The sequence below is a fragment of the Dermacentor silvarum genome, chromosome 1, assembly GCF_013339745.2.
Source record: "Dermacentor silvarum isolate Dsil-2018 chromosome 1, BIME_Dsil_1.4, whole genome shotgun sequence".
NCBI classification, from domain to species: domain Eukaryota; kingdom Metazoa; phylum Arthropoda; class Arachnida; order Ixodida; family Ixodidae; genus Dermacentor; species Dermacentor silvarum.
In genome coordinates this window covers 364,768,742-364,782,487 of record NC_051154.1, presented here as the reverse complement: position 1 = coordinate 364,782,487, position 13,746 = coordinate 364,768,742, and the positions used below count along the sequence as shown (strand labels likewise).

At 46.8% G+C, this 13,746-nt stretch overlaps 1 protein-coding gene across 1 annotated transcript in view; it reads right to left on the bottom strand.

Annotated features, from left to right (window-relative positions):
* The window catches only part of LOC119445196 (structural maintenance of chromosomes protein 4), a 106,474-nt gene that overhangs the window by 60,603 nt on the left and 32,125 nt on the right, over positions 1-13,746 (bottom strand). The window contains exons 12-16 of the mRNA XM_049662942.1: positions 11,661-11,901; positions 10,979-11,140; positions 8,021-8,061; positions 5,565-5,752; positions 1,236-1,471 (exon numbers count right to left, since the gene is read on the bottom strand). Of these exons, the coding sequence (XP_049518899.1) occupies positions 1,236-1,471; positions 5,565-5,752; positions 8,021-8,061; positions 10,979-11,140; positions 11,661-11,901 (868 nt within the window). The remainder of the gene's footprint in view (positions 1-1,235; positions 1,472-5,564; positions 5,753-8,020; positions 8,062-10,978; positions 11,141-11,660; positions 11,902-13,746) is intronic.

Sequence of the window (13,746 nt, the reverse complement as noted above, 5' to 3'; positions counted from 1 at the left end):
ACGGGATATCAAGTGGTCTTATGACCACTTAATATCATAATAGAACTTTTTTTTAGGGGGGAGCACACATGTGGATACTCTCCAGCAATTAGTCTTCACCATCGTGTGTGCAGCTTCTCCCGCTTTTTTGTTGTCCATTTTGTTTTTTCAATACCAACAGTTGATAGCGTTCATGCCATTCAGTTCCATTCCTTTCTGCATTTCTGTCTTAATTTTCTGAGCTGTTTTTCCCATCGTTAGTTTTATGCACATCCATTTCTGTGTGTGTCACTCAGCTTGTTCTTGTGTTAAGTCCTAATCTTTGTACTGTTTCACCACTACTAAATTTATGCAATTTTTTCTGTCTTCGAGTCATTCAGTTCTTTACTGTGTCTTAGTTTTCTCAAACAATGGGCCACAGCCACATTCCTTGACGTGGGCAGGTAGACGGGCGCCATAACACAATGTCTTCAAGATGTTGCCAGTGCATCCATACCGTCGCAGCAACCAAGGAATCTTCTAATAAAACCAGAGCCGCAAGCAAGCGTCTATGCCTTCCACCTCACCTATCTTCTTTTCTTGTAATGTTTTCTGCTCAGCATAACGTTCGAAATGCATTACCAACTAAACTAGCCCCAACAGTCAAACATCCGAAGCCTCACCCTTTAGCCAACGTTTAGACAAACTCGTCTGCATGAGGGCCTCTGATGAAGACAAGTTCCTTTGTCGAAAAGTTGGCCCAAGGCGGAGGCTGTTGCCCCACTGTTGGTCATTCAATTTTCCATGTTGTTCTTGTTGAAGTTTGTCACAAGCCTAAGTCGCGTTTCAACTACCATATTTACTCAAATCTAATGTGCACCTTTTTTCGAGAAAATGAGTCCGAAAATCACCTGTGTATTACAATTGAATACGAAACAAAAACCGCATTCACAATGTTGACAAAAACCCGCTGTCAGGGTCATCAGAGGCAGCACAATCACCATCACAAGATGGCGATAGAGACGTTTTCGCAAAGGTAGCCGTGAGTTCATTTTGTGCTCGACTATGACCTGGAGCAGCATTCTCGGGCAAACCCTTTCGGAGATACTATCACTTTTGCGAAATTTATTATTCTTTTATAAACTGGGCTCACATTACCTTCAGGTAGTTTCATTTTCTTACTTTAAACTCGCAAAAATTGGATGCACTTTAAATTTGGGGATGCGTTAGAATCGGGTAAATAAGGTACATCCCGGTAAAACAAACGTGCTTGGCACCTTAACTTCCACTTGGAACTTCTGCAAGGCATGCTTGGAAGCTGTGACATCCTTGCGAAGAGAGTTTATCTTGTCCTCCAGCACAGAGCAGCGTTCGTGAAGGTCCCGGGCCTTGTTCTCGAGGGCTGTCAGCTGAGACGTGAGCTGCTCCATCTGCTCAGCGCTCATGTTATCATCGAGCACCGCCTGACCCATCTTGCCGTGCAGGACACATCCACCTCCTCCACTCATGGTGCCTGTTGTGAAGAGACATGGTTGCATGGCATTCAAGCCACTTAACCTGCCAACCTGTGACTGTTAAACTTCATAAAAATCCTGCAGTCACAACAAAGAAGGGGGGGGGGGCCACGGCAAGCATTTTAAAAATATTTGCATTGAGCACGCACATTTTGTGGAATATATACACACTTTCATAAAAAAAAATTTAAGGACACTTAAGCTTCACCTTCAAGAGTGGAACACGATAGCGTTATCAGGCCCTGTTCGCATTTTTTTGATGAGTAGGCTTCCCTGCGACACAGAACGTGAAAAAGCCAGCTTGCAAAGACCAAGCTTACACCGATCACCTAAAAGTCGGCTTCACTTTTAAACCAAAATGCATTGCTGGGAAGAAGTTTCTCCAGGGGCAATATAAGTCGTCTTATATTAAAATGTGAAGGCCCTAGGACCTTTCTTTATTATTTTATTATTTGTTTGCTATTGCCCCAACGCGTGTGTGTCCAGAATGCATTAGGCAGGCTATGTCCCAATTTGACCTGCTGAGGATGCGAGCACCATCTGGATAGGATTTTCACAAGTAACCTACCCTAGCGCGCTGCTGTTGGTATGGTAGAAATGCTGGAAAAGGGGTTTGTGTTTCCTCGTAACAGAATTATGTTTTCTCGTACATTCATATTACAATCCAACGCTAACATGTCTGTAGGTTGTGGTGAAATCATACTTTACCATTTTTCTGACGAATTTTACTGCGAGAAATTCAATTTTTGATTTTTTTGTTCACTAACACCTTGCGACATGCGGAGGGCCTGCACGGTCGGGATGGTTCGGGACGATTTTCTCCACCACAGAAAATGCCAGCGTCTGTGGCGGATTTTCTGAGACACGGGGCCCTTAACGCTCTCGACACAGCAGCCAAACTTAGAACAGCAGGGACCGAAAAGCTAAACATTTTTTTAGATCATAGTGGATTTTTCAGAGGCAGCCATTGCCTATTTAGCCTGCCTCAGAAACATGTATGCAAACCTATTAGAACGAAGTGCACATCTGATGCCCCTACTGCTGATTTCCAAGAGCGTTGTCAGAAACTGACGAGCCACACTTTTTTTTTGCAAACAGAAACTTGGTGTGTGACAAGGAAGTCTGGCACAGCTGTGCATGACACGAAGGATGCCGAAAGGAAGACACAACAGCTTGGTTTAGCCAGGCGCACCAGGAACAGCGTCGAGCCCGAGCGCCACTTCAGTAGCACTGGCGAGCTGGCTGCGGAGCTCTGCAGGGCGCACTTCTTTTTCCTTACATCTTCCCCCCTCGCTGAAGACGGAGCTTCACAGGAGGCCTAAGGCGTCGTGATACGGCTTGAGCCGATCGACATGGACAGTTTCACAGCCTCAGTGATGCAGGTCCATAGGGGGCGTCAGAGGTTCGATGACATAGTTCACCGGAGAAGTTTACTGCAGAACCTGGTAGGGTTCATGGTATCGGGATACAAACTTGGAGGAGACACCTGGTGTTGAAGTAGGAGGCACCCACAACCAAACGAGAGCGTCAGGCGAAAAGTGGGTGTGGAGGCGCCTGTCGTCATGACGAAATTTCTGTAGCGCTTGTTCTTGCGTTGTAAGGGAGCGAGCTAGTTGACGACATTCTTCTGCATACCGGGCGGGACGGTAAAGAAGAATAGTGTCAATGGGAAATGACGGTTCTCGGCCATATAGAAGAAAGAAGGCAAAAAAGCCCGTCGTTGTCTGGGGTGCCGTATTGTAGGCGTACGTGACATAGGGAAGGATGAGGTCCCAATTGGTGTGGTTGGAGGCGACATACATCGAAAGCATGTCGCCAAGAGTTCGGTTAAAGCGCTCTGTCAAACCATTTGTATGCGGGTGATATGTGGTGGTACAGCGATGAATAATGCGGCATTCAGTGAGAAGTTCTTGAACGACATCGGCGAGAAAGACGCGGCCTTGGTCGCTCAGGAGTTCGCGGGGAGCGCCGTGACGTAGAACGAAGCGTTGAAGCAGGAAGGAGGCAACGTCACGAGCCATCGCAGCTGGTAGGACAGCCTTTTCTGCATACCTCGTGAGGTGGTCTATAGCTACAACGACCCAGCGATTGCCAGCAGCTGTGTATGGCAGAGGCCCGTATAGGTCTATTCCAACCCAGTCAAAGGGTCGCGAAGGGCACGGCAAAGGTTGCATTGGTCCAGAAGAGCGGCAAGGATCAGGCTTGCGGCGTTGACATTCTGTGCAAGAGCGAATGTACTTTTGCACAAATGTGTACATACCGTGCCAATAAAACCTATGACGTAGTCTGGTGTAAGTCTTGAAGAGACCAGCGTGTGCAGACTGAGGGTCGGCGTGGAAAGTGGCGCATACATCAGTGCGGAGCTGCCGGGGTATTACAAGCAGCCATTTGCTTAGACTAAAACTGTAGGACCTGTAGTTACGGCAATAGACGATTCCGTCGCGGATGGTGAAGTGTGAAGCTTGTCAGTGTAGCGGTCGGGATGGTGGGCATTCAGGTGAATCAGAGACGTAATCTATCAAAGATGAAATCCAGGAGTCCTTGCGCTGCTCTAAAGCCATGTCGACAAAAGCGAATGGGGAAGTGGGTCGTCTAGGACGGAGACACTGACAATGTCGGCGTGGACAGGCGAGCGCGAAAGAGCATCGGCATCGGCGTGCTTCTTGCCGGGGTGGTAGACAACCCGGATGTCGTACTCTTGGAGCCTCAGTGCCCACCGGGCTAGGCGGCCGTAGGGATCCTTGAGGGATGACAACCAGCGAAGTGCGTGGTGATCGGTAACGACATCGAAGGACCGGCCATACAGGTATGCACGAAACTTTGTAATGGCCCAGATGATCACTACACATTCTTTTTCCGTGACAGAATAATTCGCTTCAGCTTTCGTGAGAGTGTGGCTCGCATAAGCAACAACATATTCTTGGTAGCCGGGCTTTCGCTGGGCGAGCACGGCGCCAAGACCAACGCCGCTAGCATCCATATGGATTTCCGTGGGAGCAGTTGGATTGGAACGGCGCAGTATCGGTGGTGTTGTAAGCAAGTGATGTACCGTCACGAAGGCCTCGTCGCAAGCCGGGGACCACATGGAAAGATTGGGGTCTCCCCAAAGTAGCTCTGTCAGCGGTGCCATAATCGAAGCGAAATTTCGAATGAACCAGCGGAAGTACGAGCAGAGGCCAATGAAACTATGGAAGTCTTTTAGAGACGTTGGCCTTGGGAATTCTTTAACAGCACGGAGCTTTGCGGCATCGGGGAGAATGCCGTCCTTCGACACGACATGTCCGAGAATTGTCAGCTTGCGTGCCCAAAAGTGACATTTTTTCAGCGTCACTGAGACAGCGTAAAACCTGCTGCAAGCGATGAAGGTGTGTAGCAAAATCTGGTGCAAACACTACATCATCCAAATAACACAAGCACGTGTTCCATTTGAGGCCTCGAAGAATAGTATCCATCATCCGCTCAAAAGTACATTCATAAAATTGTAGAGTAAGCCCAAGTTCAGGAACTTTATGGAAAATTCAGGAAAGTCGGCAGGTATGCTTCATGTATCCGTGTAAAGCCACAGAGTCCGGTTACCTCTTCCCCCACGTTGTGAGTGCTAGCTCCTGTCATTTTTTATCACTTTTCATTAACTTTTATCCTTCCTTTTTAGCACACATTTCACTTTTCACAGCAGAATTTGCCCTTAATGACTGTTGTACTAGATTTGTCCGTCACATCAAGGTATGTTTAGAATATTAAGTACTTTTGTTCACAAATAAAAGTTTAACAAGGCTCAAGCAGATAGCATCAGAATTCCTGGCGTCATGGCAAGCTGCTGCAGAAACCTCAAAGTGGTGTCACCACTGGTCTTACATTTTTGGTATTGCAGAAGCGTAATTTACTAATACAGCTCGGATTATATTTTTCTTCACTGTCCCTTTAATTAGGCTTTGAGAAATAACTTCCATAACCAATATTTCCTATAGGCATATGTTTCTTATATGTTGAATAGCGGCAATACATTTTAGGCATACTTCGTGATATCAAGGTTTATGCTGTACTGTTTCTTCAGGATGCACCAAATGAATAGCTCGTCCATGCATGCCTTACCAGATACGTCCACCAGCTCCCCCTGCAGGGTGACCACGCGGTGACGGGTCCTTCCCTGAAGCCCGATGCGGGTGGCCTGGTCAAGGTCGTTAGCCACCAAAGTGTCTTGCAGGGCAAAGTAGAAGGCCGGCAACAGGCTAGTGTTCTTCACTGACACCAGGTCGAACAGACGTGGCACATTTTCAGGCCTGCACAGAGTTTGCCAGTGAACATACGTTTGAAACTAGCCAGTATAATTTCCAGTGTAAGATTATTTTATCCCTGCCAACCTCAAGACCTTCAAATTCGTAAACTCATGACCGGGGGGGGGGGGGGGGGGGTGCACGGGAATTCTACCGAGGAGTACGACTTCACAAACACACTTGGAAGTACTGATGGAGTCTAGTACTGACGAGTCTAGTACTGACACCATCACACTTCACAGCCGCTACGGCTATGAAACACCGGAGCACCAGAGTCACAATGCGCCCGATGCAGCAGCACATCGCACAAAAACAAAGTGAGGCCCACAAAACAGGTCATACTCGGGAAAAAAGCCTAGCGAAGGTGACAGGAGACGACGACAAGCCACAGCCTCCAATACAGAAACTGTGCCTGCCGCATCCACCCGAAATCGCCGTCGTCTCTGGGGGCGCCACTTATGTACAGGTGGGTCTCTATGTTGAGAGTAACGACAACCAGTGATGTCCAGCCGTCATCGGGTCGTCCAATGACCTGATGATGAAGGCAACGTCACAGAGTGAAAAATGTCCTTACTCTGCAGACAATAAAGGTTACGGCGCACACCCCCATCTCTATGCGCCCCTATGTAAGTGGCGCCCCCGCCCACCAGCAACGATGTGACTTTATTATGAATTTTAAAAAATAATTTAGTGAATATACCGTATTTACACGATTGTAAGTCGACTCGAATGTAGGTCGACCCCCCAAAATTGCATGTCTCAAAAAAAGGGGGGGGGGGGAAAAACCATGCGAGTGCATTTCACTCAAGGGAAATTTATTGATGGGGTTGCTAAGACTACTCATCGTCACTAGAGTTGACCTCACTGGTACTGCTGCGGTCCCACAGCACGTCGTCATCAAGTGTGAGTCCACACTTCGCGAACGACCGCACCACGACATCGCGCGGTACAGCCGCCCATGCAGAGAGGACCCACCCGCACACAGTAGCCAGGGAGGCCAAATTTCCTCGCGCTGAAGCTGCCACTGCCGCACCACACGTTCACTGACTCCAGACTTGCGTCCCGCTGCGCAGTTGTTAGCTTCCTCGGCATGGAGGATAGCAGCCCGTTTGAACGCTACTGAGAACGAGCGCCGAAAGTTCTTGGCACTCATGACAGGCGCGACGATTCAGCACAACAGCAGAAGTGACAGATGCGCGCGGCCGTCGAAAACAATCGTATCTCAAAGAAAAGCTCTTCCGCCAACTACTAATACCCCCTAAACGACGGCTCTTCTGCCAATTACCAATACCCTCCTAACGGCGGCTCTTCCGCCAGCTAGCAATACCCCCCTAACGGCGGCTCTTCCGCCAGCTACCATTACCCCCCAAACGGCGGCTCTTCCATGATCGATGCTCCCACAAGAGCCGTGCGCTCGCGGTGCACGCAATCAAAATGTATGCAATACGGTAAATTAATACGCTACGCTTCTACCGTAACCATAAAAACGTAGGTGCAAAGTTGTAACCACGCCATAGCGCCCCTGATTTCTCGTTTCTCTTGCCGTTACTAGCGGTACACGGTTCGGTTTCGATTCTAAGTCGACCCCCCAACATTGGATTGCCAAATTTGAAAAAATTGGTCGACCTACAATCGTGTAAATACGGTAACCACTTTTCCATAAAAATTGAGCCGACATTCATAAAATCGTAAGACGGGTCCAAATTCATACATTTTACGAAAAATTCAGAAGAGTTGGCAGGTATGTTATTTACTGTTGGTGTTTCTAATTTAGCAAACTGAGGTCATGAAGAAAGAGGCAGTGAGAACAAGGCTAGTTTTATTCTACACAATTTTCTTTTATAACTAGGCCTTTCAACGTGAATTCAAAATCATCACGGCTGTCACATGTTTACTAATTAAAGTTACAATAGAGACTATACTTTTTCGCCCTTGCACCTTGTTTTCCAGATAACTGTTGTGGCTTTTGTTACGAATTTCTCATAATAAAGCAGGACAAATCAACCTTTAGGTCTACCATTTGTTGCACCTGACAATCCGTTACATCAGTATTCATTAGAATGCTCAACAGTACCTCGATTCCACTTGGCAAATTATGCTGTATTGCAAGCCAGTTAGCAATCCACATATAGCAAACCATTTAGGGTACCTTAAGCGACCTGGTAGTGCTTAACTACCAATTGAAGTATCCCCAAACTGCCACAAGTCAACAGTATTCATATAGCACTACTACTCTAAAGAACGTCCACGTAGCTGTTCCAACTTATAACTTACGTGTTAATCTTATTTTGAGTATAAGGTATCCAGCATTCCATCTGCAACGAATTAAATGAAACAAGTTTTTCAAGCACATCTCTATATTTTACACATAGTAGCAGGCATGCTATGCACATGCAAGCATCACCAGGGCAACACAACATTCTTACTCCCCTCAACAGTCAATTGTGCCCATTGTAAGTAAAATCCACCAAGAATGAACCAAGCACTGGCAGAAGATATGCATGTCTTAATGACAAGTAATGCTGATGATTAGGGGTGCGTGAATATTGGAAATTTTGAATACGAATTGAATAGTCTTTGCTATTCGATTCATATTTGGTTTGAGAACTTGCTATTCGAAATTGTTGAATATTCATTTCTATTTAAATATAAAGGAGAACAACACTTATTCAACCCTCAAAGGAGAGAAGCTGATGCCAATGCGGACTATTCCAAATCATTCTTCTGCAGGAGAGCCGCGACTCTTTAGCAGAGGCACTGGTCCCTGAATGAGGGCACATGGCAGATGACTCCCGCTTAATTTTAAGTCATCGAACCAGATGCCTCACTTTTAGGCAACAAAGATATAAATTTGTTGTCCTGATTGAGGCAAATCAATTTATTATTTGGCCAGCATCACCATGTTTGCCTTCCTTTAAAGCAATGTGCTGTGCTATAGCATCACATCGTCAACGAGCACAGCTACTCTGTGTGCATCTGGTGGTGTGCCGTTTTCTTTTTTTCATTACTGTTGCCGTCACGGTATAGCAGCTAAGTGAAAGGAGTCGTTTCTCATTTACAAGCTACTAAGCTGACTGCGCAGGACATGCCCCTGCACTTCCTGTTGTGAATGCCATCACAGTCGAAACCACTTATAAGATAACGATACCGGTTTTAACAATATACTGCTTATAACAATGAGAAGCTGCTGCACTTTTGTATGTTTACTATGGTGAAATAACCTGCTTACTACAATGCCCCCATGCCGCATTATCAGTCATAACGATGAATTCTGGCTACTGAGTGTCCGTGCTGAAAAGGAATGGAATGCGAAATCTTTAAAAGAAATAAAAGAATTTGAGCTGCATCATGCCGCCGCGTGCTGTTTTCCAGCCTTCTCCGCATCGCCAGCCTCGAGCGCCTCTCTCCCGTCGCCCTTCCACCCCTCCGAACACGAATGGGCTATGCCATAGCTCTACGTTGCACCACCCTATGAAACACGAATGGACTGGGCCAAATGCAAAAACGTGATAGCACTGGGGCATACTGGGCACTGCCCGGGCTGCTCTCAGATTGCTCGCTCGACCCTCATTCTGCACAGTTCTGCCGACGGATGAAGTCGGTCGGGCTCATCTTTGTTAGTTGCGTTGAAGGCATTCCGCGCTACGTGGTTTCTCAGCCTCGTTTGACTCGCTGCCGAAACAGAAGACGGCTGATCCGCCCGCTGATCATCGGCAATGCACAATGTTGCCAGTGAAAAGAAAGCGCACTGCTATAGATTTAGAAACAAAGTGCTTCTAACTGATGAGGCGATCGTCGCGAACGTGCTTGCATTGGATAGCGATGGCGACAGTAATGACGACAGCAGCAGCGATGCCACGGTAGGGCAGGCTGCCTCAACGTCGACTTCGCAGGAAGTCCTGCAGATGATTCAGTCCCTCCGGGGTTTCCTCTTTGCGAGGCACCTTTGCGAGAGAAGGATGTCAGCAAGCTTCGCATAAAGCAAGCAAAGCTGACGGACATGAGGTTTTTCTCGTGCAAGCCAGTGAGAATACGCGGCAAGATGCTTGTGGCGATCTCTCCCCAGCATTTCTTCTGGATTTCTGAAGCCGAGAGGCTGCCGCGGCAACTTTCTCGCTTTTTTAAAAGGCCCCTTTTGATGCCACCAAAGGGATGCCTTGGCGGAGATCGCATGTCACTTGCTGCCCATCACTCCGCTGTGCAGTTGCTATAGCAGTGCCATTCCTGAAGGCCGACAGCCGTGGCTTTTTACACGTGATCGCAGCACGCAGTAAATAGATGTACACAGTTAAACTCGTCAATACAATCAGCAGCCGGATGGAGAAAGGTCGTGGGGAGGGGCACTGGCCTCCCCGCCTAATATATTTCTCAAAACAGCTCTGCCATACCCCTTTATTGATGTTTTTCATGAAACCCAGTTATAACAATTATCAGTTATAACAATATAGTTCTTGTGGTACTTGAATATTGCTATAAGTGGGTTTGACTCTACATGCATGTAGAAAAGCCTTACATTCTTTCTATCTTTTTGCCATATGTATTGCACACGAACTTTAAATTTTTGTTTACAAATGAGAAAACATTCTACGTTTGATTCGATAATCAAAAGTTGTCTTTCTCGAATATTCACATTCAAATAGATTTGGAAATTTCACTATTCGTATGTCCCTACTGACAATTGAAAAAAAGAAAAAATTCACTTGAACTTCATCTCACTTGCCTATCTAAACATGTAACAAATGCATGAAAACTGTTAATGGCAGCCACTAATCTCATGTAGATATATTTTATAGTAAATAAAGCACTCCATATGGCAGCTCAGTGATGTGCCCTGCGTGGTGAAAATATTGGGGCACAGTCGGGGAGCGCTGTTTCACCTCTTCAAGAATACTTGCTCTGTGGGTCGAAGTGGTGCCACTTACACAATTTTAACATCTGTCCTAGTTGTAGAGGAATTGCAATTCCAGGCAGGTGTTTTCACCAAAAAAACATTACCGGTCCTAATAAGCACTGTTTAATTAGCTGGCAGACAGTGCTTTCAAATGTACCACAAATGTCATCTCTCACTGCATAGTTGTGCAGCTACGGCAGGGTTGTCGAAATGTCAGACAAGTCCTTTCGTGGAATTCAGGGCACGAAAATGGCAGCAGCAAAATTGCAAACAAAAGAAATTTTTGAATCAGGAGACAATGTGGGCAACAGGTGTGAAATAATCTAATTTGGCAGTCTAACCTTTTCGAGAGCAATGAAGTTGGCAAATCCAACGTCGTGCTTCTTCAGGTACTCAACACAGTGCTGGGCTGTAAGCACTGTGTCCGTGACAACATAATCCAGCTGGTCACACGCTGTCGAAATCGCCACGTCATATTTCTCATCAATTGCACCGAGGTCACCCTGCGGTATTCAAGTTCACAGACCAGAACACTGTCAAGTTCAGGTTCTAAGAGGTTCTATTATTCTAATTTTATAAAGTTCTACTCCCATTGTTCAGCAGCACTTTCTACTGCATTTACCTGCGTACAAGTAAAACCCATGTTTTAGATATGAGAATTGATGTGGTGATGGTTAAGTGACATGTAGGCTAATATATGAAGCAAATTGACTTCAGGAATACTATTAACATCTCCTTGTGTATTTGTGTCAATAGTTCCTTAACAGTAAAGTGCTGCCTTTGTCGTGCTCCGCGCTGATGTTCACGACCTCATTTATTGTATGTAAAGATGAAGAGCACTACAGACCTCTTTCCTCGCCAAAACATGTCACAGTGCACAATGCAGTCACAAATCAGTGTTTAGATCAAAGAAGTTATAGTTTCTCCCAAGTGCATTCTTTTTCTTTCTTGTATATGTGTGTGATTGTGCCCAGGCAATGCAAAAGTGTTAAGTGGCAGGCGTCACCACAGCAAGGAACTCACAAGTCGTCCAATGACGCCTGGTAGCCGTCCAGACTTCTTAGCCTGCAGAAGTGAATCGAGGACTCGCGACCGCGACCTGTTGGCCTGGGCATTAGAGCAAAGCTCTTCAACCTGATGTCGGTCGGCCCGAAGCTGTTCTTGGGACTCCTGGTACTGCTGGCCCACTTGTGTAATCTCGGCTTCAAGCTGTTTCAACTTGGCCTCCTTCTCAGGAACGAGTTTTTCAAGTCTGGTCAAGCAGCTAGAGACAGAAGAAAAAAAAATACACGTGAGGAATGAAGGAATGATATAGTGGTGCGTTAATTAACAGGGTAAAATGAAGAGTCAAGCAAGTGCACGTCTGACATTTTTTTTTACTTCCACCTGCAACCACTGTTCACATGCTAAAGCAAGGTTTCTACATGAAATGTAAATAACTACTTTGGGTAACTTAATTTTTTCTATGTGAGAAAGAAAAATCTGATATAGTTAAGTTACAGAGCTTGACAAACCGTCAATTTTGTAATGTCACAGAGCTCACCATTGCAATTTTGTCATTCTATACTCTTAAAGTTGCTTTCAGTGAAATTCTGCACCCATGCCTTTAACACGAGCTGAGTTTAAATACAGCCAAACCTCACTATATAATGACGATGAAGGGAAAGCCAAAAATACTTCATTATACAAATATTGTAATACCACGGTCAAGATGACGCTTTTTCCAAGAAGAAAAGATGGCGCCGATGCAAAAACTAACACGAGACGATTACTGATAATGGTTTTGTACAGATGAAGATGGAAGTCCGCATAAATGCTTACACTAATTTCCCCTGTGGACGAAAGCGGCCAGCCTGGCCGCACATTAGACAGTGGAACGGAGATGAAAGGGCTTCAGGCGGGAAACGTGCACGATCTCTGTGCCACGGCAGCGTCGGTCAATTGGGGCATCAACAGGTGTAACGCGATAGTTCACCGGCGAGGTCTGCTCTACGACTTTGTAGGGGCCAATATAGCGAGACTTAAGCTTCTCACATAAACCGGGTGTTTGTGCAGGTGTCCATAAGAGCACATCATCACCAGGGCAGTAGGAAATGATGCAGTGAGAGGCATCGTACCGGTGTTTGCTGGACGTAGCTGAACAGAACCAAGGTAATGCTGTTTGCAGTCGCTTGGAGATACTCAGATTATTTTTGCATTCCACATAATTACATAATAAGTCTTAATTAGTAAATCAACTTCTAAATTATTATAATTAGATGAAAAGTGTCAATGAGAAAACTGTAGAGCACTACGAAAAACTCCCGACACAGCTTTCTGTTGCTCAATGTGTGCAACATAAAAGTGTTTTTGCGAGCATGAAAGAAGCCCGCAAATGCACGCAAAATTGCCGCGCGACTGGCCGCTCGAGGCACTTTGCGTGTATTCGCGGGCACTTTTTACGCTCGGAAAAATGCTTTTATATTTGTCATGAGTAAGGCGCCGACGGCGCCATAAAGAAGACAAAGACGATGTGAGCGGAGCGTTCTGAACGGCGCGAGCGCGTGAGGTGCGTGACCCGAGGCGTGATCGAAGGAGAAACGGCGTTGTCTGAGCATTATCGACGTGGTTCCGGGCCAGGAAGGTCGCATCGCCAGCACCGCACTGGCGACGGGAGACTTGGGGGTCTGGCCGAGTCCGTGACGTTGGCCGTCCACGGTGTGGCCGTCGACCTCGGCAAGTTCGGGCGAGGCTCCTGGACGAGCTGCAGCTCCTCACGGCAAGACCAGGCACCCCAGAGAGGCTCCCCCTTCTACGGCAGACCGGCACGTGCGATGATCCCCGGAACGCCACGTCGGCACTCGGGAAAGAAGCTGGACGGAAGCGGCGACCGAGCACGTCGCTAGGCCCAACCCGTCACCTCTCCCGGCCACGTCAGCAACAGCGACCGGGTCAAACAGGCTCCGAAGATGAGCGGGTGAACATACCGACTGCAAGGCAGCCACGACTATGCGACAGTCGGCGAAAAGCAACGACTTCAAGAAAGGCCCAACGAGATTCTCGCCGGGAGAATACGAGCGACGAGGGCGAACTGAGTAAGGACGATACATTCTCGCAGTAGGCCAGAGTT